Genomic DNA, 26,521 nt, shown 5'->3' on the forward strand with positions numbered 1-26,521 from the left:
TGACAACACAACAAGCGACGGGGCGGGGCGGGGGCGTTCCCAGGCGAGCGACAGACGTGGAGACGCGGGAGTCACGCTGACGCGCGCGCCAGGAATGAATTCCTGCCTGTCATTTGTACCGGCCGGATGGAGTGAGGTATGTGGCTGGAAGTGGGGTAGAGGATGGGGAGACGTCTGTAATGAGGAAGTGCAAGGCCCTCAGGTGCTGGCACGCAGGTCTCCCACACCTACAGGACCAACGTTATTTATCCAATACGTGAGCATTTCTTTTTTAATATCTGTAAGGACTCAGTCTGTAATAGGTATCGTGGTGACACAAAGTAAGCAAAAGTCCCCGTGCCTCCCCGTCATAAAACTGAAATAAAGCTGGTGGAACGCTGACACGCCAGTGAACAATGTAAGGCAGGCCAGACTTTTTCGTTGTTAAACAATTTTTAAAAAAATTAATTACAAACAACACGCAATCATTGTTAAAAAAAAAACAAAAGGAGAATTTCAGGAAAACATAGAGAAGAAAATAATCACCCACATCCCATCACTTAACCCATTTCTGGGACTTGACATGGCAAGCCATGTTTCGTTTACGTGGGTGACAGTAAACTATGTTCCTAAACATTCCACCTACTTCCTCTCTCCATGTCTTTATCGTTTCCTTGGTTTCGTTTATGTGTGACATCTATTTTTCTCATTTGTCTTTTAACCTGTTTCACTTTGCTGAAGTTAAAATTTTCAGGCAATGAGATCTATTATTTTTATATGGCTTGGGAATACCCTCACACCTTGATTTTGAATCTACTCCCTATAATTTTTTCCTAATTTTCTTACAGGTGTAATTTTTATATTTATACCCCTAATCCAGCTGAAACTTATTCTTGTATGTGTAAATTGCTTAATTTCAATTCTTCCCAACTGACCCAACAGTATTTATTAATTTTTAAGTCGTCCTTTCCACCCTGATTTGAAATTGCACCCTTATCACATTCTAAATTCCCACAAAAATGGGAGTTCATTTCAGGTTTCTCTACAGTAGCTCTCTTAGATAACTATTAGAGAAAGTTTGTTTAAAATTTTTCTTTGACTGTTTAATTACTCTTCAGATGAATTTAGGGGGGATGACTGACATACAAAGTTGTCTTCCATTCAGACATATCCCTCATTCTATTTTTATTAAAAATTTTAAAAGGTGTTCTTTAAAAAGATCTTAAACATTTCATAAACTTTTTTGAGTTTTAGTATAATCTTATACTCATTTTTTTTAAAGAAACATAGAAAGTTTCCTTTTCTATGTTCTTAAGTAGGTAAAATTGAAATTAATTTTCTGTTTCCCTTAAGGAAACATCCAGACCTAGTGGGGTTGTTTTTTGCAGGAGCGGGTAGCTCTGTTTCTGTAGGATGTTACCTTTATTTCTTATGTTGTGTTATTTGGACTTTATTTTCTCATGATTATATTACCTAATGGTTAATCTATTTTATTGGCTCTTTTAAACCCAGTTCCTTCTTCCTAATTGTATGATTCTTAAATCCTTTTTTATCAGCTTGAGATATAATTCACATACTACACAGTTAATCCATTTAAAGTTCACAGTTCACTGTTTTTTGTTATATTCAGAGTTGTGCAGCCATCACTACAGTCTAATTTTGGACTTTAGTCGCCCCCAAAAGAAACCCTATGCTTATTAGTTATGTCTCATTTTTCCTAACTTCTTACATTTGATGCTTATTTCATTCCTTCTTTCTTTATTTGGGTATTTAAGAATTTTTCCCTGGTCAGAGTATGTTTTTGTACTATTTTTAGTTTGGAGATTTTTCTTAGGTTTTCTTTGAAGCGTAATACATCGTTCCTTTTGGGGAATGTTCCATGAGTATTTGAAAAGAAGGTATGGTTTCTGTGTTCAGGGCAGCAGGTCTGATGTATCTATTGTACTACCTTAGTAATAATGTCATTTAAGCTTTTTATATTTCCCCCCTCTCTATGTCTTATGGATTTCAAGAGGTCAATTAATATTTCCCACTCCTGATATGTTTCTATTTCTTCTATCTCTTTTGTCGTTGAGGCTTCATTATTTGATGCATAGATGCTCATAGCTGTGTCTTTATCATTATGAATTGGTCGTAATTGTGTCCTCAGGCCAACCTTGTCTGTTATTGAAATCATGATTCTGGTTTTTATTATTGTTATTATTGTTGTTTTTGTTCAGTTGCAACATTTTGATGTACTTCTACCCACTCTTTTAATTTCCTACTTTTCTGAATCACTTTCTATTAGGTGTGTCACCTGTTAACTGCAGAAAAGCAGTCTTTGCATTAGGATGTAATCAGAATTTCTTTTTCTTTTAATAGGGCAGTTTAACACATTTACATTTATTGATAGTTTACATGTAATTGGATTTAATATTGTTATTTTACATCGTGCTTTCCAGTTAATATCTTAAAATATCTTTCACTATGGCCCTATTTGTTTTCCAATGTATTTCATCATATAACCTAGAAATTTTAATTTTTCTTCAATTAGTAGCCTTTATAACTGCATATTTATATAATTCGGTCATTTCTTTAGATGGTTTCATTTAATGCTCAGAAAGGAACAATAGTGAAATTAGTATAATGCCCCTTCTTCCTCCTTTCCCTCTCCTACCCACTTTTTTAGAAGATCATGTTCTCTCTTAATATTTCCCTGCATGTCCATAGCCTAACTTTATGAGTTAAGGAACTGAAAAATGACCAAACTAAACCAAAGGCTAGCAGAAGGAAATAAATAATAAATATTATAGCAGAGATAAACATAATAGGCAAATAGTAAAACGACAGAGAGAATCAACAAAACCAAAAGTTGGCTCTTTGAAAATATCAACAGAATTGACCAGCCTTTAGCTAGACTGACAAGAAAAAGAGAAGAAGCAAATAGCTAGAATCAAAAGTGAAAGTGGGGACCTTACTACCAATTTGACAGAACTATGAATAAGAGAATACTGTGAAGAATTATGTGGCAACAAATTATAATTTCTCAGTGGTTACCATGAAGTTTACATTTAGCATCCTAAGTTTATAGCAATGTACAGTTGACCCTTGAATAACATGGGATTGAACTGCATGGGTCCATTTGTATGTGTTTTTTTTTTTTCAATAAGCACGACTATAATAATACATGATCCGTGGTTGGTTGAATCCGCAGGTGTGGAACCTCAGATACAGAGGGCCCACTGTAAAGTTATACATGGATTTTCAACTGTGCCCATAACCCCCATGTTGTTGAACCCCCATGTCAAGTGAAGTTGGAATTGATACCAACATAGCTTCACTGACATAGAAAAACTCTGTTCCTGTATAGCTTCGCTCCCTTTTATGTTGTTATTGCTGCAAATTATGTCTTGATACATTGTATGCCCTTTAACCTAGACTTATAATTACTATTTTATGCATTATTCTTTTAAATCATATAGGAAACAAAAAGAGGAGTTAACAGACCAGAACCACGGTAACAGTGGTTTTATGTTTACCTATGTACTTACCTTTACTGGGGTTCATAAGTCTTTGAGTTACCTTTCATTTCAGCCTGAGGATTTATTTATTTATTTTTAAGCATTTCATGTACTGAAAGTCTACTAGTGATGAACTCCCTCATTCCTTAGCTGGGAATATCTTAATTCCATCTTCATTTTTGAAGGATAGTTTTGCCAGATATAGAATTCTTGGTTGGTAGTTCTTTCTTTCAGCACTTTTTTCAGTATTTTCCTACTATCTTCTTACCTCTGTAGTTTCTGATGAGAAATCAGCTCTTCAGAAGTTCGTTTGTTTTATCTTTTAGATTCCACATATAAGTGATAACATACAGTAATATAACATACAGTATTTGTCTTTCTCTGTCTGACTTATTTCACTAAGCATAAATACTCTCTAGGTCTATCCACACTGTTGCGAATGGCAGAATTTCATTCTTTTTTATGGCTGAGTAATATATGTGTGTACATTACATATTCTTTATCCATTCATCTATTGATGAACACTTAGGATGCTTCCATATCTTGGCTATTGTAAGTAATTCTACTGTGAACATTGGGGTCATGTATCTTTGCAAATTAGTGTTTTCGTTTTCTTCAGATACATACCCAGGAGTAGAATTACCGGATCATATGGTATTTCTATTTTCTGTTTTTTGAGGAACCTTCATGTTGTTTTCAGTAGTGGCTGCACCAATTTACAATCCCACTGACAGTGTACTAGGGTTCCCTTTTCTCTACATCCTTGCCAACATTTGTTCTTTGTAGACTTTTTGATGACAGCCATTTTGATAGGTGTGAGGTGATATCTCACTGTGGTTTTGATTTGCACTTCTCTGATGATTAGCAATGTTGAACATTTTTTCACGTGCCTGTTGGCCGTCTGTATATCTTCTTTGGAAAAAATGTCTATTCAGGTCTTCTGCCCATTTTTTAATTAGGTTGTTTGGTTTTTTGCTTGTTTTCTGATGCTAAGTTGTATGAGCTGTTTATGTATTTTGGATATTAACCCCTTATTGGTCATATCATTTGCAAATATTTTCTCCCATTCAGGAGGTTGTCTTTTTGTTTTGTCTATGATTTCCTTTGCTGTGAAAAAGCTTTTAAGCTTAATTAGGTACCATTTGTTTAATTTGCTTTGTTTCTTTTGCCTTAGGAGACAGGTCCAAAACAATATTGCTACCATTTATGTCAAATAGTGTTCTGCCTGTGTTTTCTTCTAGGAGTTGTATGATTTCTAGTCTTACATCTAGGTCTTTAATCCATTTGGGGTTTTTTTTTGAATTTTATTTATTTTTTTATACAGCAGGTTCTTATCAGTCATCCATTTTATACACATCAGTGTATACATGTCAATCCCAATCTCCCAATTCATCACACCACCCCCACCCCCTTGCCGCTTTCCCCCCTTGGTGTCCATACGTTTGTTCTCTACATCTGTGTCTCAATTTCTGCCCTGCAAACTGGTTCATCTGTACCATTTTTCTAGGTTCCACATATATGCATTAATATGTGATATTTGTTTTTCTCTTTCTGACTTACTTCACTCTGTATGACAATCTCTAGATTCATCCATGTTTCTACAAATGACCCAATTTCATTTCTTTTTATGGCTGAGTAATATTCCATTGTATATATGTACCACATCTTCTTTATCCATTCGTCTGTCTATGGGCATTTAGGTTGCTTCCATGACCTGGCTATTGTAAATAGTGCTGCAATGAACATTGGGGTGCATGTGTCTTTTTTTTTTTTTTCTGTACGCGGGCCTCTCACTGTTGTGGCCTCTCCCGTTAAGGAGCACAGGCTCCAGACGCGCAGGCTCAGCAGCCATGGCTCACAGGCCCAGCCGCTCCGCGGCATGTGGGATCTTCCCAGACCGGGGCACGAACCTGTGTCCCCTGCATCGGCAGGCGGACTCTCAACCACTGCACCACCAGGGAAGCCCCCTCATGTCTCTTTTTGAATTACGGTTTTCTCTGGGTATATGCCCAGTAGTGGGATTGCTGGGTCATATGGTAATTCTATTTTTAGTATTTTTTTTTAAATTTATTTATTTATTTATGGCTGTGCTGGGCCTTCCCTGCTGCATGCGGGCTTTCTCTAGCCGCGGAAAGCAGAAGCTACTGTTCGTTGCCAGGGCATGTGGGATCTTCCCAGGCCAGGGCTTAGAACCCGTGTCCCCTGCATTGGCAGGCAGACTCCCAACCACCATGCCACCAAGGAAGTCCACTATTTTTAGTTTTTAAGGAACCTCCATACTGTTCTCCATAGTGGCTGTATCAATTTACATTCCCACCAACAGTGCTTGAGGATTCCCTTTTCTCCACACCCTTGCCAGCATTTGTTGTTTGTAGATTTTCTGATGATGTCTATTCTAACTGGCATGAGGTGATACCTCATTGTAGTTCTGATTTGCATTTCTCTAATAATTAGTGACGTTGAGCAGCTTTTCATGTGCTTCTTGGCCATCTGTATGTCTTCTTTGGAGAAATGTCTATTTAGGTCTTATGCCCATTTTTTGATTGGGTTGTTTGTTTTTTTAATATCGAGCTGCATGAGCTGTTTATATATTTTGGAGATTAATCCTTTGTCCGTAGCTTCATTTGCAAATATTTTCTCCCATTCTGAGGGTTGTCTTTTCGTCTTGTTTGTAGTTTCCTTTGCTTTGCAAAAGCTCTTAAGTTTCATTAGGTCCCATTCGTTTAGTTTTGTTTTTATTTCCATTACTCTAGGAGGTGGATCAAAAAATATCTTGCTGTGATTTATATCATAGAGTGTTCTTCCTATGTTTTCCTCTAAGAGTTTTATAGTGTCTGGTCTTACATTTAGGTCTTTAATCCATTTTGAGTTTATTTTTGTGTATGGTGTTAGGGAGTGTCCTAATTTCATTCTTTTACATGTAGCTGTCCAGTTTTCCCAGCACCACTTATTGAAGAGACTGTCTTTTCTGCATTGTATATCCTTGCTTCCTTTGTCATAGATTAGTTGACTGTAGGTGCGTGGGTTTATCTCTGGGCTTTCCGTCCTGTTTCATTGATCTATATTTCTGTTTTTGTGCCAGTACCATATTGTCTTGATTAAGGTACCTTTGTAGTATAATCTGAAGTCAGGGAATCTGATTCCTCTAGCTCTGTTTTTTTCCCTCAAGACTGCTTTGGCTATTTGGAGTCTTTTGTGTCTCCATACAAATTTTAAGATTTTTTGTTTTAGTTCTGTAGAAAATGCCATTGGTAATCTGATAGGGATTGCATTGAATCTGTAGATTGCTTTGGGTAGTATAGTCATTTTCACAATATTGATTTTCCAATCCAAGAACATGGTATATCTCTACATCTGTTGATATCATCTTTAATTTCTTCTAATTTCTTATAATTAAGTGTCTTATAGTTTTCTGCATACAGGTCTTTTGTCTGCTTAGGTAGGTTTATTCCTAGGTATTTTGTTCTTTTTGTTGCAGTGGTAAATGGGAGTGTTTCCTTAATGTCTCTTTCAGATTTTTCATCATTACTATATAGGTATGCAAGAGATTTCTGTGCCTTAATTTTGTGTCCTGCAACTTTACCAAACTCATTGATTAGTTCTGGTACTTTTCTGGTTGCATCTTTAGGATTCTCTATGCATAGTATCATGTCATCTGCAAACAATGACAGTTTTACTTCTTCTTTTCCAATTTTTATTTCTTTTTCTTCTCTGATTGCTGTGGCTAGGACTTCCAAAACTATGTTGAATAATAGTGGCAAGAGTGGACATCCTTGTCTTGTTCCTGATCTTAGAGGAAATGCTTTCAGTTTTTCACCATTGAGAATGATGTTGGCTGTGGGTTTGTCATATATGGCCTTTATTATGTTGAGGTAGGTTCCCTCTATGCCCATTTTCTGGAGAGTTTTTATCATAAATGGTGTTGAATTTTGTCAAAAGCTTTTTCTGCATCTATTGAGATGATCATATGGTTTTTATTCCTTAATTTGTTAATGTGTTGTATCACATTGATTGATTTGCATATACTGAAGAATCCTTGCATTTCTGGGGTAAATCCCACTTGATCATGGTGTATGATCCTTTTAATGTGCTGTTGGATTCTGTTTGCTTGTATTTTGTTCAGGATTTTTGCATCTATGTTCATCAGTGATATTGGTCTGTAATTTTCTTTTTTTATAGTATCTTTGTCTGGTTTTGGTATCAGGATGATGGTGGCCTCATAGAATAAGTTTGGGAGTGTTCCTCATGTGCAATTTTTTGGAACAGTTTGAGAAGAATGGGTGTTAGCTCTTCGCTAAATATTTGATAGAATTCACCTGTGAAGCCATCTGGTCCTGGACTTTTGTTTGTTAGAAGATGTTTCATCACAGTTTCAATTTCATTACTTGTGATTGGTCTGTTCATATTTTCTGTTTCTTCGTGGTTCAGTCTTGGAAGGTTGTACCTTCTAAGAATTTGTCCATTTCTTCCAGGTTGTCCATTTTATTGGCATAGAGTTGCTTGTAGTAGTCTCTTAGGATGCTTTGTATTTCTGTGGTGTCTGTTGTAACTTCTTCTTTTTCATTTCTAATTTTATTGATTTGAGTCTTCTCCCTTTTTCTTGATGAGTCTGGCTAATGGTTTATCAACTTTGTTTATCTTCTCAAAGAACCAGCTTTTAGTTTTATTGATCTTTGCTATTGTTTTCTTTGTTTCTGTTTCATTTATTTCTGCTCTGATCTTTACGATTTCTTTCCTTCTGCTAACTTTGTGTTGTGTTTGTTCTTCTTTCTCTAGTTCCTTTAGGTGTAAGGTTAGATTGTTTATTTGAGATTTTTCTTGTTTCTTGAGGTAGGCTTGTATAGCTATAAACTTCCCTCTTAGAACTGCCTTTGCTGCATCCCATAGGTTTTGGATAGTCGTGTTTTCATTGTCATTTGTCTCTAGGTATTTTTTGATTTCTTCAGTGATCTCTTGGTTATTTAGTAACGTATTGTTTAGCCTCCATGTGTTTGTGTTTTTTACGATTTTTTCCCTGTAATTCATTTCTAATCTCATAGCATTGTGGTCAGAGAAGATGCTTGATATGATTTCAATTTTCTTAAATTTACTGAGGCTTGATTTGTGTGACAAGATGTGATCTGTCTTGGAGAATGTTTTGTGCACACTTGAGAAGAAAGTGTAATCTGCTGTTTTTGGATGGAATGTCCTATAAATATCAATTAAATCTATCTGGTCTATTGTGTCATTTAAAGCTTGTGTTTCCTTATTTATTTTCATTTTGGATGATCTGTCCATTGGTGTAAGTGAGGTGTTAAAGTCCCCCACTATTATTGTGTTACTGTCGATTTCCTCTTTTATAGGTGTTAGCAGTTGCCTTATGTATTGAGGTGCTCCTATGTTGCGTGCATATATATTTATAATTGTTATATCTTCTTCTTGGATTGGTCCCTTGATCATTATGTAGTGTCCTTCTTTGTCTCTTGTAACATTCTTTATTTTAAAATCTATTTTAGGTGATATGAGTATTGCTACTCCAGCTTTCTTCTGATTTCCATTTGTATGGAACATCTTTTTCTATCCCCTCACTTTCAGTCTGAATGTGTCCCTAGGTCTGAAGTGGGTCTCTTGTAGACAGCATGTATATGGGTCTTGTTTTTGGATCCATTCAGCAAGCCTGTGTCTTTTGGTTGGAGGATTTATTCCATTCATGTTTAAGGTAATTATCGATATGTATGTTCCTATTACCATTTTTTTAACTGTTTTGGGTTTGTTTTTGTAGGTCCTTTTCTTCTCTTGTGTTTCGCACTTAGAGGAATTCCTTTAGCATTTGTTGTAGAGCTGGTTTGATGGTGCTGAATTCTCTTAGCTTTTGCTTGTCTGTAAAGCTTTTGATTTCTCCATCGAATCTGAATGAGATCCTTGCGGGGTAGAGTAATCTTGGTTGTAGGTTCTTCCCTTTCATCACTTTAAGTATATCATGCCGCTACCTTCTGGCTTGTAGAGGTTCTGCTGAGAAATCAGCTGTTAACCTTACGGAAGTTCCCTTGTATGTTATTTGTCGTTTTTCTTTTGCTGCTTTCAATAATTTTTCTTTGTCTTTAAGTTTTGCCAGTTTGATTACTATGTGTCTAGGTGTGTTTGTTCTTGGGTTTATCCTGTATGGGACTTTCTGCACTTCCTGGACTTGGGTGGCTCTTTCCTTTCCCATGTTAGGGAAGTTTTCGACTATAATCCTTCAAATATTTTCTCGGGTCCTTTCTCTCTCTCTTCTCCTTTTGGGACCCCTATAATGCAAACGTTGTTGCGTTTAGTGTTGTCCCAGAGGTCTCTTAGGCTGTCTTCATTCTTTTTTCTTTATTCTGTTCTGCAGCAGTGAATTCCAGCATTCTGTCTTCCAGGTCACTTATCCGTTCTTCTGCCTCGGTTATTCTGCTATTGATTCCTTCTAATGTAGTTTTCATTTCAGTTATTGTGTTGTTCATCTGTGTTTGTTCTTTAATTCTTCTAGATCTTTGTTAAACATTTCTTGAGTCTTCTTGATCTTTACCTCCATTCTTTTTCCAAGGTCCTGGATCATCTTCACTATCATTCTTCTGAATTCTTTTTCTGGAAGGTTTCCTATCTCCACTTCATTTAGTTGTTTTTCTGGGGTTTTATTGTGTTCCTTCATCTGGTGCATAGCCCTCTGCCTTTTCATCTTGTCTGTCTTTCTGTGAATGTGGTTTTTGTTCCACAGGCTGCAGGATTGTAGTTCTTCCTGCTTCTGCTGTCTGCCTTCTGGTGGATGAGGCTGTCTAAGAGGCTTGTGCAAGTTTCCTGATGGGAGGCACTGGTGGTGAGTAGAGCTGGTTGTTGCTTTCGTGGGCAGAGCTCAGTAAAACTTTAATCCACTTGTCTGCTGATGGGTGGGGCTGGGTTCCCTCCCTGTTGGTTGTTTGGCCTGTGTCGACTCAACACTGGAGCCTACCTGGGCTCTTTGGTGGGGCTAATGGCGGTCTCTGGGAGGGCTCACGCCAAGGAGTACTTCCCAGAACTTCTGCTGTCAGTATCCTTGTCTTCACAGTGAGACACAGCCACCCCCTGCCTTTGCAGGAGACCCTCCAACAGTAGCAGGTAGGTCTGGTTCAGTCTCCTATGGCGTAACTGCTCCTTCCCCTGGGTCCCAGTGCACACACTACTTTGTGTGTGCCCTCCAGGAGTGGAGTCTCTGTTTCCCTGAGTTCTGTCGAAGTCCTGCAATCAAATCCCGCTAGCCTTCAAGTCTGATTCTTTAGGAATTCTTCCTCCCGTTGCCAGACCCCCAGATTGGGGAGCCTGATGTGGGGCTCAGAACCTTCACTCCAGTGGGTGGACTTCTGTGGTATAAGGGTTCTCCAGTTTGTGTGTCACCCACCTACCAGTTATGGGATTTGATTTTATTGTATTTGCGCCCCTCCTACCATCTCATTGTGGCTTCTCCTTTGTCTTTGGGTGTGGGGTATCTTTTTTGATGAGTTCCAGTTTCTTCCTGTCGATGATTGTTCAGCAGTTAGTTGTGATTCTGGTGTTCTTGCAAGAGGGAGTGAGAGCATGTCCTTCTACTCCGCCATCTTGAACCAATCCTCTCCAGTTTTTTTGTTTTTTATATATGATGTGAGGAAATGTACTAATTTCATTCTTTTACATATAGCTGTCCTGTTTTCCTGGCACCACTTATTGAAGATACTGTGTTTTCTCAATTTTATATTCTTTCCTCCTTTGTCGTAGGTTAATTGAGCATAAGTATGTGGGTTTATTTCTGGGCTCTCTGTTCTGTTCCTTTCATCTATGTGTCTCTTTTTATGCCAGTACCATGATGGTTTGATTATTGTAGCTTTGTAGTATAGTCTGAAGTCAGGAAGCATGATAACTCCAGCTTTGTTCTTTTCTTCTTAAGACTGTTTTGGCAATTTAGGGTCTTTCGTGGTTCCATATAAATTTTAGGATTAGTTGTTCTAGGTCTGTGAAAAATGTCATGGGTATTTTGATAGGGATTGCATTAAATCTGCAGATTGCTTTAGGTAGTATGGACATTTAAAAAATATTAATTATTTTAATCCAAGAACACAGGATATCTTTCCATCTTTGTACCATCTTCAGTTTCCTTCATCAGTATTTTATGGTTTTCTGAGTATAGCTCTTTCAGCTCCGTAGTTAAGTTTATTCCTAGTTATTTTATTTTTTATGAGATTTAAATAGGATTATTTTCTTGCTTTCTCTTTCTGGTAGTTATTAGTGTACAAAAAAGCACCAGATTTCTGTATATTAAGCTTGTATCCTGCAACTTTGTGAATTCATTTATTACTTCTCCAATAGCTTTTCGGTGGAGATTTTAGCTTTTTCTCTGTGCAATGTCTGTCATCTGCAAATAGTGACAGTTTACTTCTTTTTATAATTTCTTTGGGAAGGTATCCGTTAAGGTCTTTGGCCCATTTTTAAAAAATTAGATCGTTTGTTTTTTTTGTTGAATTTTAAAAGTTCTTTGTATATTTTGCAGAACAGTCCTTTATGAGATATGTCTTTTACAAATATCTTTTCCCAGTCTGTAAATTGTCTTTTCTTTCTCTTGTCAGTGTCTTTCAAAGAGCTGAAGTTTTTTATTTTAATGAAATTCACCTTATCAATTATTTCTTTCACAGATTGTGCCCTTGGTGTTGCAATGAAAAAGTCATTGCCAAAAGCAAGGTCTTCTAGATTTTTTTTCCTATGTCATCTAACAGTTTTATAGTTTTATGTTTTACATTTAGATCTGTGATCTATTTTGAGCTAATTTTTGTGAAGGATGTAAAGTCTGTGTCTAGATTCATTTTTCTTCTTTAGCCTATTGATGTGATGGTTTACATTAATTGATTTTCTGTTAATGTAATGGCCTTGTAATGAACTGGCCTTGCATACTTGGGATAAGTCCCACTTATTTGTGGTATATACTTTTTTTAATACATTGTTGGATTTGATTTGCTAATAACTTTTGAGGATTTTTAAGTTTATGTTCATGGGAGATATTGGTTTGCAGTTTTCTTATAATGTCTTAGTCTGGTTTTGGTATTTGATACCCCAAGTTTGGTATTTGGTATTATGGTATGCTGGCCTCATGGAATGCATTAAGAAGAATCCTCTCTGCTTCTATCCTCTGAAACAGATTCTAGAGAATTAATATGATTTCTTTATTAAATGGTTGTTATAATTCACCAGTGAACCCATCGTGGCCTAGTGCTTTATGTTTTGGAAGATTTTTAATTATTAATTCAATTTCGTTAATAGATATAGGCCTATTTAAATGGCCTGTCGCTTCTCGTGTGAATTTTTGCACATCTTTTTTTTTTTGCAGTACACGGGCCTCTCACCGTTGTGGCCTCTCCTGCTGCGGAGCACAGGCTCCGGATGCGCAGGCCTAGCAGCCATGGCTCACAGGCCCAGCCGCTCCGCGGCATGTAGGATCCTCCTGGACCAGGGCATGAACCCGTGTCCCCTGCGTCAGCAGGCGGACTCCCAACCACTGCGCCACCAGGGAAGCCCCTGCACATCTTATCTTTCAAGAAATTCATCCGTTTCGTGTAGACTGTCAAATTTGTAAGTAGAGAGTTATTCATAGCATTCCTTTATTTTCCTTTTAATGTTCATGGGATCTGTATTGATGTTCCCCATTCATTTCTTATATTAATAATTTGTGTCCTTTCTCTTTTATTCTTAATTAGCCTAGTGAGTGGTTGATTGATTTCATTGATCTTTGAAAAGAACTAGCTATTTGTTTCTTTTATTTTTTCTATCAATTTTCTGTTTTCTATTTCATTGATTTTTCTTTTAGTTTTTATTAATTTTCTTCTGTGTAGTTTTGACTTAATTTGTTCTTCTTTTTCTTCCTAAGATGGGACCCTACATTATTTATTTTAGATCTTTCTTCTTATTTTAATACATGCATTCAATAGTATAAATGTCTCTAAAGCATTGCTTTCACTGCCTTCCACAGATTGTGATTACTTATGCTTTAATTTTCATTTAGGTTAAATATTTTTATATTTCTCTTGAAATTTATTTGTTGACCCGTGTGTTATTTAGAAGTTTGTTGTTTAATCTCTGAGTCTTTTGTGATTTTCCGGCTTCTTTCTGTTATTGAATGCTATTTAATTCCACTGTGGACTGAGAGCAGTTATTATATGACTTCTGTTCTTTTAAATTTGTAAAGGTATGTTTTAGGGCCAGAATGTAATCTAGCTTGGTGAATGTTTCATGTGAATTTGAGAAAAATGTGTATTCTGTGGTTTTGCATGAAGCAGTTTATATCCAGTTGAACAATGGTGCTGTTGATTTCCACTATGTCTTTAATGGTTTTCTGCCAGTCTAATCTGTCCATTTCTTACAGAGGTGTGTTGACATCTCTGACCATAATAATAGATTCATCTATTTCTCCTTGCAGTTCTAGCTGTAAAGTGAAAAGCTTTTTTTGAAATTAATTAATTAATTTATTTTTTATTTTTGGCTCTGTTGGGTCTTTGTTGCTGCACACGGGCTTTCTTTAGTTGCAACGAGCAGGGGCTACTCTTCATTGCAGTGAACAGGTTTCTCATTGGGGTGGCTTCTCCTGTTGCGGAACATGGGCTCTAGGAGAGTGGGCTCAGTAGTTGTGGCGCACGGGCTTAGTTGCTGCACGGCATGTGGGATCTTCCTGGACCAGGGCTCGAACCCACGTCCCCTGCATTGGCAGGCAGATTCTTAGCCTCTATGCCACCAGGGAAGTCCCCATTCCTTTACTTTTAATCTATGTTTGTTTTTCTGTTTAAAATAAACTTTTTTGTAGGTAACATGTAGGTGGGTGCTGTTTTTTGATTCACTCTGACAATCTCTGTCTTTTATTTGGCACATTTAGGCCATTTATGTTCAAAGTGATTATTAACATAGTTCGATTAATATTTACCACATTTATCACCATTTTCTTTTCTTTTTATTCAGTTTATTTAAACTAAAGAAATAAAAACAGTTTACCCATTTCTCCTACCCCTATATTGTGCCTCTGGTGACCACCAGTCTCTTCTCTGTATCTATGAGCTTGGTTTTATTTATTTATTTATTTGATTCTACATAAAAGAGAGATCATATGGTAATTGTCTTTCTCTGTCTGACTTATTTCAATTAGCATAATGCCTTCAAGATACATCCATGTTGTGGCAAATGGCATGATTTCATTGTTTATTATTGCTGTTGCTTGTTACTGTTTTCTGTTTTTTGCCCAGGTTCTTCCTATTTTTGTCTTCCACTCTTTTCCTGTCTTATGTAATTTTTTTTTTTTAAGTAATGTGTAAATACCTGAATAACTCTTTTTCCAAATGTATTTATTTATTTATTTATTTATGGCTGTGTTGGGTCTTCGTTTCTGTGCATGGGCTTTCTCTAGTTGTGGCAAGCAGGGGTCACTCTTCATCGCGGTGCGCAGGCCTGTCACTATCGTGGCTTCTGTTGTTGCGGAGCACAGGCTCCAGACGCGCAGGCTCCCAGACCAGGGCTCAAACCCGTTTCCCCTGCATTGGCAGGCAGATTCTCAACCACTGCGCCACCAGGGAAGCCCTGTCTTATGTAATTTTATTGGACAGTTTATATGATTCCATTTTGTCTTCTTTCTTAGCATATCATTTATACCTTTTTCCCTCTTTTTTCAGTGGTTGCCCTAGAGTTTGCAATATACATTTACAGTTAATTCAGATCTACTTTCAAATAACACTGTACTGCTTCCCAGGTAGTATGAGCGACTTATAATAACAAAATAATCCTAATTCCTCCATCCGTTCTCTAGTATTATTTTTTTTTTTTTTTTTTTTTTTTTTGCGGTATGCGGGCCTCTCACTGTTGTGGCCTGTCCCGTTGCGGAGCACAGGCTCCAGACGCGCAGGCTCAGCGGCCATGGCTCACGGGCCCAGCCGCCCCGCGGCACGGGGGATCTTCCCGGACCAGGGCACGAACCCGCGTCCCCTGCATCGGCAGGCGGACTCTCAACCACTGCGCCACCAGGGAAGCCCTTGTTTTGCTTTTATCCTGCTTGGTGTTCTGCGTTTTTTGTACCAGTGATTTGGTATTTGACGTTCATTTAGGGGAAAACTCTTAGTCATTATTTTTTTCAAATATCTTTTTTCCTTTTTCTCCTTTTTTCTCCTTCTGTTATAAACTGTGTATGTTACACCTTTTGTAGTTCTCCTACAGTTCTTTTGTAGGTTCCCTAAATGGGAAAACGATGAAGGAAATCATAGCAAGGCACATCCTAAATATGTGGCCAAAAAAAAAAGTGATAAAGAGAAAATCTTAAAAGTGATAGCTATAAAACGACACACGACTTACAGAGAGACAAAGATAAGAAAACAGCAAACTCCTCATTGAAAACTATGGAAGGCAGAAAGTATTGGAATTTCTTAAAAGTGCTGAAAGCAAAAAGTCTACCTAGAATCTATATCCAATGAAAATTTCCTTTAATAAATACAAGATATCACATCATCATTAAATATGCCAACATCATAATAGCTACTGTTTAAACGCCAGGAAGTTTGCCACGTAAATCACTTCAGTTGATCCTCACCACACCCTGTGAGTTTAAGTATCATTATCAGTATCATTTTACCAGTGAGGAATCTGAAGCTTAGATACATTGAGTAGCTTCAGCAAGGTTATAGAGGACTAATCAAAAAGCCAGGATGTATTCACTCAATCATTCAATAAAATATTCTTTGAGCACTTCTCAAGTGCCAGGCATGTTTTGGCATCCCGATCACTGCAGTTAAGGCGGCCTCTTTATTGTAGCTTCCTATCTCAGTAGCAAGACAGGTAATTATCAAGTGTGTGATTGAAATAACTTCAGATAGTAACAAGCACCAAGACGTAAATAGAAGGTCAGCGGTTGGTGATTAAGACTAACTGAAGGATGTGGACTAGATTTAGTCTGCAGAAAACTCTCTGAGGAGTAGACATTTGAACAAAGACATAAAGGAGCAGCCTTGTGATGACCAGAAACTTGGCATGCTCAGAGCACAGGCAGGAGGCCTGAGAATGGCAGCAGAAGGCCCAGACGGGAGCCCTAGAAGAAGAAAAGGGAGCGAGAGACAACGGCCTGTTCTTTAGCACTTGGTAAACTGCATTAGGGTTTCCTTGATGTAGGGAAGCAGATTTCAGTGAAGGCAAAGTACATTACTGAGGAAAGCCTGAATCACTCCCAACTGCCCTGGTAAATGTCCCTTTCCCATATTTATTATGATGAGAAAAGCCACATGCAAGTGAGTTCCTAGTTAGGGGGGCAGGACATGTGGTCTAGCCGGGGCCACTTTGGGGGAAGGCCTGAAGATGAGTCTGTACCATAAAACGTTATTTACCATGAGGGGACATTTGTGAATTACGTGTGAGTTAAGCTGGGTCTAGATGCCAGAGAGTTTGTAGATACAAATGTCGTGGATGTATACACATTGCCTTCATCCAAACCCAGTTAGCTAACACATCAGGTAGAAGGTGGTGTCACACATTTACAATAGCAGCTAACGTTATTGTGTACTTAATATGAGCCAGGCTTTATAGGTACCTCATATAGATAATCTTCTATTTAGTTCTCTCAACAATCTTACAAGTTAGGTATTATTACTATTTTACAAATGAGAAAACTGAGACACTTGCGAAGTACCATACACAAGATGACAGTGATAGAACTAGTACTCGAACCCAGAACCATTTGACTGCAAAGTACAAACTCACCGCTACTATGCTGCCTTTTCATTTTCACACATATGTGAATGAAGTGGCCAGTGTATTCTGGTTGTTATCTAGTTTCTTGGCCTCCAAGGCACTGTCTAGAAAAATGGCTCCCGTTGGGCCAGATTCTTCTTTCCCCGGATTTACAGAGATCCCACCTGGACACACCAGCTGCACTGCCAGGCATCCTTCCTTCAGAACTTTTTACTAATCACAGAGTTCCTACTTATTAGTTATGGGGTTATGCGAAGTTTAGTCTATGAGGTGTAATTATTTAGCATTTGACTTGTAGGAAAGGATTGGTTTCCTTTCAAATGCTCAAAAAAAAAAAAAAATGCTGGCTGCCCGTGCATTCATCCGGGGAATGATTTCTCTCAAATTATAGTTTTACTTTCCTGTCAAGAGAAAGAGCCACAGTTGTTATCATGCAGAAAATATTTTGCCTTGATCCCTGAAGTTTCATCGAGTTTGAGAACTCTGCAGTGTTATTGCTTTTGGAAAAATAAGGACCAAATGATATAAATCAGTCAGGAAATGGACGTACTGATCCACAATTTTGGGAACTGCTTTGGCACCTGTAATATTGATATCTAAATTAGGATCTTAAGGGAATTCCCTGGAGGTCCAGTGGTTAAGAATCCGAGCTTTCACTGCTAAGGGCCTGGGTTCGATCCCTGGTGGGGGAACTAAGATCCCACAAGCCATGCGGTGCAGGGCCAAAAGAAACAAACAAAAATAACTTAGGATCTTAAGCTTGTGGCACTAACAAAGCTTTGTCTACACCCTTTCTGGTGGATACTGTGTATTCAAATTTTAAATGTAGTCTATTGATCTAGAACTTTCACTTTCAGGAAATTGGCCTAACAAAATAATCAAAGAGTCTGTACATGGATAGTCATTGCAGCATTATTAGCAACAAAAAATTTAGAAAAAAAAAACTAGATGTGGCCAATAAAGTCAGTTTAATATGCAATGGTATATCCTTGTAATACAGTCATTAAAAATGAAAATGTTTATCAGTGATGGGAAAATGTGGGCCATAATGTGAAAATAGTTTACAGAACAGTATGAATAGCACTCTGTGTTTTGTATATATGAAAGCAAAACAAATGATCTCTGAGAGGTAGAACTGTGGATGGACTTTTTTTTCTCTTTACTGGCAGTCTAAAGTAGTGGTAAGACTGTGGGCTCTGGAGATGACCAACTGGGCAGTATTTACTAGCTGTGTAGCTCTAGGCAGGTTACTTTGAGAAAATTAATTTATGTAAAATCCTTAGTACAGTGCAATTATCATCATCGTCATTACCATTATAAAATGGAAATTAAGTAAAAATACAGATGTCTTTAACCTCAGAGAGGCATTGTGTGTAATGTAGCGCAAAAAACCATGGGACCCCGGAGTAAGAAAAACTGGGTCCCATGTCCAGGCTTACCCGTGGTGAGACACTGGGCGAGTTACATCCTCTCTGAGCCTAATCAAGGGTCGAACAGGGATAGTAACCCTCTCTCACTATCTCAGGGATATAGTAGGGATCAAATGGAATGTTTCTAAGAGCGCTACATAAACCATGATGTACTCTGCAAACTATTTGATAATTATTAATTATATTGAGTATGAATTCCATATCATACCCAATTACAAATAATTTTGCCTTGTTTTGGCCCTAAGTCTAAAGCAGAGGTGTAAACTTAGTAGTTTCAGAAGGAAGAGAAGTAAGTAAACATGGTAGAATAAATTGAAGAATGAGCTGTGGAGAGGCCTTCTCATCCAGTGACCAAATCAACTTTTCTGCAAGATCGGTCATCATTTGCTGCCAGTTGAGAGTGAAGGGAGGCTAAGAGGAGGAAAGAACTTTATAATATTTTCTTAGACTGGCAGGGTTCCAGGTGTGGCATTACACCACATCCTAACCACCTTGTTCTTTGCCACTTAAGGTAACAACTACATAACCTGATCAGTGGATTCTTTCAGGCGTTACTAAGTAAACTGTGGGCAGCAAGAGTTTGATCTAGGTTGGGGCTAATAAATTAACATTTTCAAAGATACTGTGAGGAAGCAAAATGTCACTTGGAAAACTTCAAATTATGGTGCTTCATTCCGCGGACTCTGCTGAGAGATTCAGAGAATAATAAAATAATACATTTCAGTTCTCAAAAGGGACATATATTACAGTTCTCTTTGTAGAGTGACTCACAGCTAATGTGACCCTTGACAGAACAATTTTATATTGTGTCATCTTTCAAATGAGGAGTTTGGTTTAATGACATTTGAGTTCCCTTTAAGCAATAATTATTGATGTATATAGATCAAGATTAATTAATGCTAATGGGGCACATTATTTGATATTTTGGACTGAATACTTCACCTATAACAATTTTTCCCTCTTATAACCTTAATGGAGTTCAGAATTAGAACACCACTAATAGAAATGAGAATGCAATGAAGGAATAAAATGATTCATAATAAAACCATCAAACATAAAAATGAACATAAAATAACTTTTTCTCATTTTAAGTTGGAGAAGGACTTTCTAACTATAAATAACTCTTTGGTTTGACTATGAAATAATAAATGAAAACCCAGTTTATGGTATTTTGTTAAAGTAGTCTGAGCAGACTAAGACAAAAGATAAGAGAATGTTATGAATAACTGTGCTCATAAATGTGACAGCTTAGGTGAAATGGACAATTTCCTTGAAGGGCAAACTGCCAAAACTCATTTAAGAAATGATAGATAATTTGTGTAATTTTATGTCTTCAAAACAATTGACTTCAGATAACAACCTTTCAATAAGGAGGCCCAAGTGGCATCACTGGTGAATTCTACCCAACATTTAAGGAAGAAATTATATGAATTCTATCTACAATCTTCAATAATATAGGTGAGGAGCGAAACATTTTATGAGGCATTACACTGACCAATGACATTAAAAAGTAAGGAAACTAGAGATCAATATCTCTCATGAAACTTGAAGCAAAAATACTGGTTCCACAATTAAAAATCAGTGTAATTCACCATGTCAACCTTACGAAGAATGATCATTTTAATAGATGCAGAAAAAACATCTGACAAAATCCAACATCCATTCATAATTAAGAACTCTCAGAAAACTAGGAGTAAAAGGGAATTTCCTCAACCTGATAAAGACCATCTACAAAAATCTACACCTGATACACTTAATGGTAAAAGACTGCATGCTTGCCCCCTAATACTGGTGACAAGGCAAGGATGTGTCTGATATCACCACTCCTTTCACCATCATACTGGAAGGTCTAACCAGTGCAGCAAGACAAGAAAAAGAAATAAAAGGCGTTGGAAAGGAAAACTGGAAAGACTGGAAAAAAATAAAACATTTATTATAAATAATAATCTGCAGACATGACTACGTAGAAAACTTTTAAAAAATCTACATAAGTGAATCTGGCAAGGTGTCAGGATACAAGGTCAAAATACAAAAATCAATCGTATATCTAGATATTAGCAATGAACATTTTGGAAATTGAAAATTTTTAAAGTACCATTTACAAAAGCACACACAAAAAAACCCATAAAGTACTAACAATATATGTGCAAGATCTGTATGCTAAAATCTAAAAACACTGATAAAAGAAATCAAAGACCTATATAAATGGAGCAACATGCTGCATTCATGGATTGGAGGACGAATATTAAGAGGTCCACTCTCCCTGAACTGGTCTATGGATTCAGTGCAATCATTATCAAAATCCAAGCAGGTGGTTTTGTTCTTGTCAGCAGGCTGATTCTAAAATGTACATAGCAAGGCAAAGGAACTAAAATTAGCAAAGCAGTTTTCAAAAAGAACATAGTTGCATTACTTATGCAAAGCTACAGTGATCACGCAGTGTAGTATGGGTGAAAGCTCAGACGTATAAACTAATGGAATAGTTCAGAAATAGGCTAATGCTGTGTCAACTGATTTTCAACAAAGGTGCAAAGAAAAATGAACCTCAATCTATATATGGTACATATATAATTTTTATATGTAAACATATACAAAAACCAACTCAAATCAATCAGACGTAAATATAAAAACTGAAAACTATTAAACTTCTAAAAATATTAAAAATTTTGTCACCTTAAGTTAGGCAGATTTCTTAGATATGACACCAAAAGCATAACCCATTAAAGAAAAAGTTGAAAAAGTGGACTTCTGTGAAAATTAAGAATTTCTGCTCTTCAAAAAGCTCTGTGCAAAGACAAACCTCATACTGGGAGAAAATATTTATAAAGCATATGTGATAAAGTCTGGTATCCAGATTATAGAAAATAATATCTGACTAGAAACATGTAAACACAAATTGGGTTACCATTTTTGACTTTTTCTGATTGACCAAGATAAAACACGAGGTTTTTGTCCATTATTGAGAGTGTGAAGATAGGGGTGTATTTGTGATGGAACTTCCATTTTTGGAACAGAAATCTGACAATATGTACCAAATCTTAAATACACCCATATCCTTTAATACAGTAATTACAGTTCTAGGAGTGTATCCTAAAAATCTTACACACCAAGGCTGGTATGTATGGTCACTATTCCAATATTTCCACTTGCAAAAATGAAAATAAACATCAATCTTGGTAACAGGCACTAGTTAAATAAATAAAGGATCAGCCACAGATTATGAGGCTATTCAGAGGGGAAATCTGGCTTAAAGTATGCCCAGAAGAGAGAGAACAAAAGAATTCATACAAATGTGAATGGGAGTTTTCTCTGCATGATTAACTGCTGGGGTATTTTTTCTTTTTTTTGGTCTATCTGAAGAACATGTATTCAGAAGGCAGAAGTTACTTTTTTTTAAAGGAATTTAGACATTCCAGAGTTAAATCAGCATAAGCGTGCAGCATGAAAGTCCTGGTCTCCTTGTTAAGGAGAAAGTGAACATGGTACATAAGGATCTGATTTTGCAAGGGGAAGGGGGCAGACTGAGTTATCTATGACTGAAAGGGCAGTTCATAATTCTCTTCCAGTTTCATTTTTTGCTACTTCTCCCGTAAGGTATGACCATGACAGCATAGTTGATATTTGGGTTCCCCCTCCATCACCCACTCCAGGATCATGTTGAATAGCGGTTTTATTTGGGCATAAATACACTTCGGACTTTCCCTTTATCTGGTTCCCAAATTTGGTTTTTAATAATGAAGCTCTTTCAATATAGAAACAGAATCTCATTTATGCATTCTCAAAAATACAAAAATTGTGTTGGTCAAGGCTTAACTGGTGTCCCCTAGTGGGAAAGTCCTCAAATAACTGGCTGCTGTTCATGTAAGTGCAGAACATTTTTAAAAGGTAAATAAATACTAGCTTTCTCCCTTTAGGCCAGTTTAATTATTTTTGTTTGCCAAATTGCTCCTTTTGCAGGAAACTAAATTTTGTAGTGCCTTCCTTTTTATAGGTAGGTGCTAAGGTGGGCCTTTTCATACGTATTATTAACTTTAAGCCTGCAAGGTGGGCGTTCATTTCTTACACAGTAGGTCACAAAGTTCAATACCATTATGCAATAACATGTCAAGGAGACAAAACTCAATTTATCATTACACTTAAAACCAGCATCTGAGAACCTCAAGACTTCGTAAATTCTCTAAGCTTTTGATTAACACCAAAGAGTGAGACATAATGTCTTGACCTTATATGCACAGTTACAAGATGAAGCGGAACAAGTTTCCAAGGCTTTCTGGAGAGGAGGGGTGTGTAAAAAACCTCTTTTAACCATGGTGTCTCTCTCACACACACACAAAGCTTTAATTATCAACCGTCTGAACAGATAAGTATCTAAAATAGTAATGCTCTCAAATACTACAGTAAAATTGACTCGATTCTTTATTACCTAGCATAAACCTGTCTTTTCTTTCTTTTTTAGGGGTAGGGGTTGGGCTTGGCTTTGTTCTTCCAGAAGTGCACATTACTATCCCCCCTTGAATTTTTATGCGGTAGAAAGAAGATGCTGAAGCAGTGTTCCCCAACAAGGTAATGGTTTAAATTTCACTAAAATACTTCTATCAGTAACTGTTTAGCTTTCACAAATAATTTTCCAAGAACCAACATGTTACTTGTGTAAATACTGTTACAAACTAAAAGAACCTCAGTTTTATTATTTTTAGTTTTCCTTAGGAATGTCTGTGAACAGAATAATCCTCACATTGAAGGTTGTTTTTTAAATCCTCACTTAATTTGAAAGGAAAAAGAGTGTGTGAATGTACTTTTCTATTCCAAAGTCTCAGGGCTTCACAGAAGAAAGCTTAATATCCAGTAGTTAAGTTATATAAACATGAGTTTATACAGATACAGATTTATATAACTATTGCCCAGCCACTAAATCAAGATCAAGAGATTAACAGAATGAAAGGTTTTTTTCCTACCATAACTTTTCAAAAAGGTTAAGACAGAGGGATAGAATATGTATATATTTGTAGGTGTCAAGAGAATAGGAGAATACAAGCAACTTGACAAGACTAAGTGTATTCTATAAAAGATTAACCACGACCATGAGTGGCTGGGCTTATAGTTTGCTACACCAAAGAAATTAAAAATTGATACTTGAGAATATTGTTATAATAATTTATAATAGCATTCCTTTATAGAGGCATTTTAATTTAAGCAATGTTTCTCTCTTAAATATATAAAACTAACCCTTAGTGTCATGGATGAGAATCGTCATAGCTACTGCTAAATGAAAGAACAATTTCCAAGAGCTGTTTGATGGTGTTATTTTAATACCTACACCCAAACTTTAGGGAAGCAATCTCCCAAGAAGATCTTCTGGAAAACTGCCGGATCTGCTCATGGCAGGGGAATAGCCCACTTCCAAGTCAAGCATGAAGAAAAACACAAGTTATGAATGTACCCAAGATCCCCAAATAAATTAGTAAAAGTGCCATTATTTTAAGAATTATCAGACATATAATCAAAGTGTTTAAACACAAATTCAAATTTGTTCAGTCCAAAAGATACAGTAATTTTATTACATATAATTTCTCCTGTGTGCTAAAAATGTTGACTTACAAGACATAGTATCTGTATAAGTGTAGAGGGAATTACGGTGGAATTCTTTAATCATTTTTCATTGGTGAGAAGAGAACAATAAGGTAGTGGACAAATAATAAGAAGCACTCAGAGTCCTCTAAAATTCAAGGTTGTATATTACTGCTCAACCAAAACATACTACCATTCTCTAATATAAATGCCTACTCATTTATCTTTGAAAAATAAAGGTCATTCTTTCTCCATTAAAGCTTCTGCAAGATTGACACAAAGGTTCATTCTACCTATTAAAAATAGGGGTACTCTTCATCTTTGGATAAGGTATCACCATTTAGGGAAAATGTAGTCATATACATATTACTAAATTTTTATTTGAGGCAGCTGTTGGAATCCATTAAGCACTTTTGCAACACTGTACCCTTAAAGTTTGTCTTTAACATTAATAGCTTTGGAAAACCAAAAATAAAAGAAAAACATCTATGACAAAGTACATTTCATTCAGATTTGATAGCAGTAAAATACAAAAAGAAAAATTTAGTGCAGTGTCCATTTTATCTATGTAAATCACTTGAGGATAGTTTTATGTTATAGTTTTATGACTGACTGATAAAAAAAGTTTTAACTTGTTTAAAAACTTTAAGACTTTGACTTAGTATTTAGTAACACAAAAATGAAATTAAGCACTGTAAAGTCTTTAAAAATGAAGTTCTACAAATTTGGTTCCCATTTACAACAGTTTCATTAACAGATAATGAATTAAGTGTAGATACAATGTATCCAATACCCTTATAACTACAGTAAAAAAAAAAAATCTAGTAGCATGTATAGATCATGATATCCTTAGTAATATCAATATATAGTCAAAACATGTTCATACAGAACCAATACCTCTCCTCCATGTAAAAGAACACTTGTTAAAAATAATTAACAAAAATACCCATAAAACAATGGAACCTCATTTCATTTCACTGCACCCAAAGCTATGACACAAAATATTGGCTTAAAGGGGTAGATTAAAAAGAAAAAGAAAACCAGATTCTCCATTCTTTGTCACGTTTATTCAGTAGTAGTTTTTTTTTTTCCTTATTTTCAGTGCCAGACATGGCAAGGAGTGATTACAGCCAACTGTTATTAAAACATTTGTTCGCAACATATACCCCCTTTACCACTGACCCCAAACTGACTCGTTTTGTGTGCTTTCGTTCTTTCCTTTTTTATACCACCACCAAGACTGGGTGGAGGGGCAAGGGTAAGAGAGATGAAGGGGAAGAGTCCAGGAGGCCAGAAGAGGAGGAATGCTACAAGCCACAGTAAGAATGAGCTGTATTTAATTTAAAAAAGGGGGGAGGGGTGTACCCCACAAATGATACAGTAATGAGGATACACAATTAAATCCCATAAGCATGACTGAAGGCTTTCACTTGTGTTTGACGTCATCACAATGGAAGGCATAAAAAGTGGAGTAAATCAATGTTGATACAGTCCAATCTAGTCCATTAGGCAAGATGGTGCAAGAAGTCATTTAAATTAAAAGTGCCCTACCCTTACCTAAATGGCTAGCAGACATGGAGAACACCACAGTGAGGAATCCACAGAGCTTTCTCCATGTAGCTATTAAAAATGTGTTGTCGAATGGCACATTGTCAAACACTGGAAAAGGGGCGCCACAATGGACCTCTCTTTTTTAAGTATGAATGCTAGATTCAACTATCTCAACTAAGCAGGAAGTGGGCTCTTCTGCTAGGAATGCCAACCCTAATTCACTTTGTCTTGAAATATATACAGATTGTTTGTAGTAGCTACAGCAATGATATTTTCCTTGGGGTGCCAGGCTGTATGAAGTATTTTCTTGTTGAAGTCTAGGCTGTCAACGCTTATTTCATCTTTCTTTCGCTTGCCACTTGCACACACTTTGCGTGGCTTCAGAACTGTGCGAGGTTTATTGTTTTCCCGTGATGCTTCTAGGGTTATGTCTCGCTTTGTGTTCCGGTCAAACATTCTGAAGAAATTATTGTAAGATCCAGTCATGACAACACTGTAAAAGTAGACAGAGCACTCAGTCAAATAATGAACATTAGTTTTCAATGGTGAAACCTTGCCTAGTACTCCAAAGAAAGAGCTACTTCAAGCAGATTTGGATTTAAGGAGGGGGCGGCTGACACCAACCCAGGGAACAATCACTGGAATAAACTAGGAATATAGTATTAGTAAACTTGATTTTCTATTAATGACTCCTTTTCATGACTACCAAAACTGTCAGCAAAGTTGAAAGCATCCTCAAGTAAAGCTTGTAAGTAGTACTGAATTATCAGTTGAATATTTTTG

At 36.7% G+C, this 26,521-nt stretch overlaps 1 protein-coding gene and 1 long non-coding RNA gene across 4 annotated transcripts in view; one reads left to right on the top strand and one right to left on the bottom strand.

The window, feature by feature from the left end:
• Positions 1–3: 3 nt before the first annotated feature.
• Positions 4–24,066, top strand: LOC307189646. Of its 2 annotated transcripts, XR_013829261.1 has the most exons (4): positions 4–136; positions 12,808–13,049; positions 23,076–23,182; positions 23,950–24,066. It is a non-coding gene; the product is annotated as an uncharacterized lncRNA (long non-coding RNA). The 2 variants fall into 2 exon arrangements; XR_013829262.1 differs by lacking the exon at positions 23,950–24,066 and having other exon boundaries at positions 23,076–23,943.
• A 922-nt stretch (positions 24,067–24,988) lies between these two features.
• Positions 24,989–26,521, bottom strand: part of PPP2R2A (protein phosphatase 2 regulatory subunit Balpha) — an 83,829-nt gene continuing 82,296 nt past the window's right edge. The window contains exon 10 of one of the 2 annotated variants that reach the window (XM_079927903.1): positions 24,989–26,231. In XM_079927903.1, the coding sequence (XP_079784029.1) occupies positions 25,952–26,231 (280 nt within the window). In that variant the 3' untranslated portion in view covers positions 24,989–25,951. The remainder of the gene's footprint in view (positions 26,232–26,521) is intronic. The other variant, XM_079927904.1, reaches the window with a different exon arrangement.

Source organism: Stenella coeruleoalba (genome assembly GCF_951394435.1).
Source record: "Stenella coeruleoalba genome assembly, chromosome: 7".
In the NCBI taxonomy this organism is placed as follows: domain Eukaryota; kingdom Metazoa; phylum Chordata; class Mammalia; order Artiodactyla; family Delphinidae; genus Stenella; species Stenella coeruleoalba.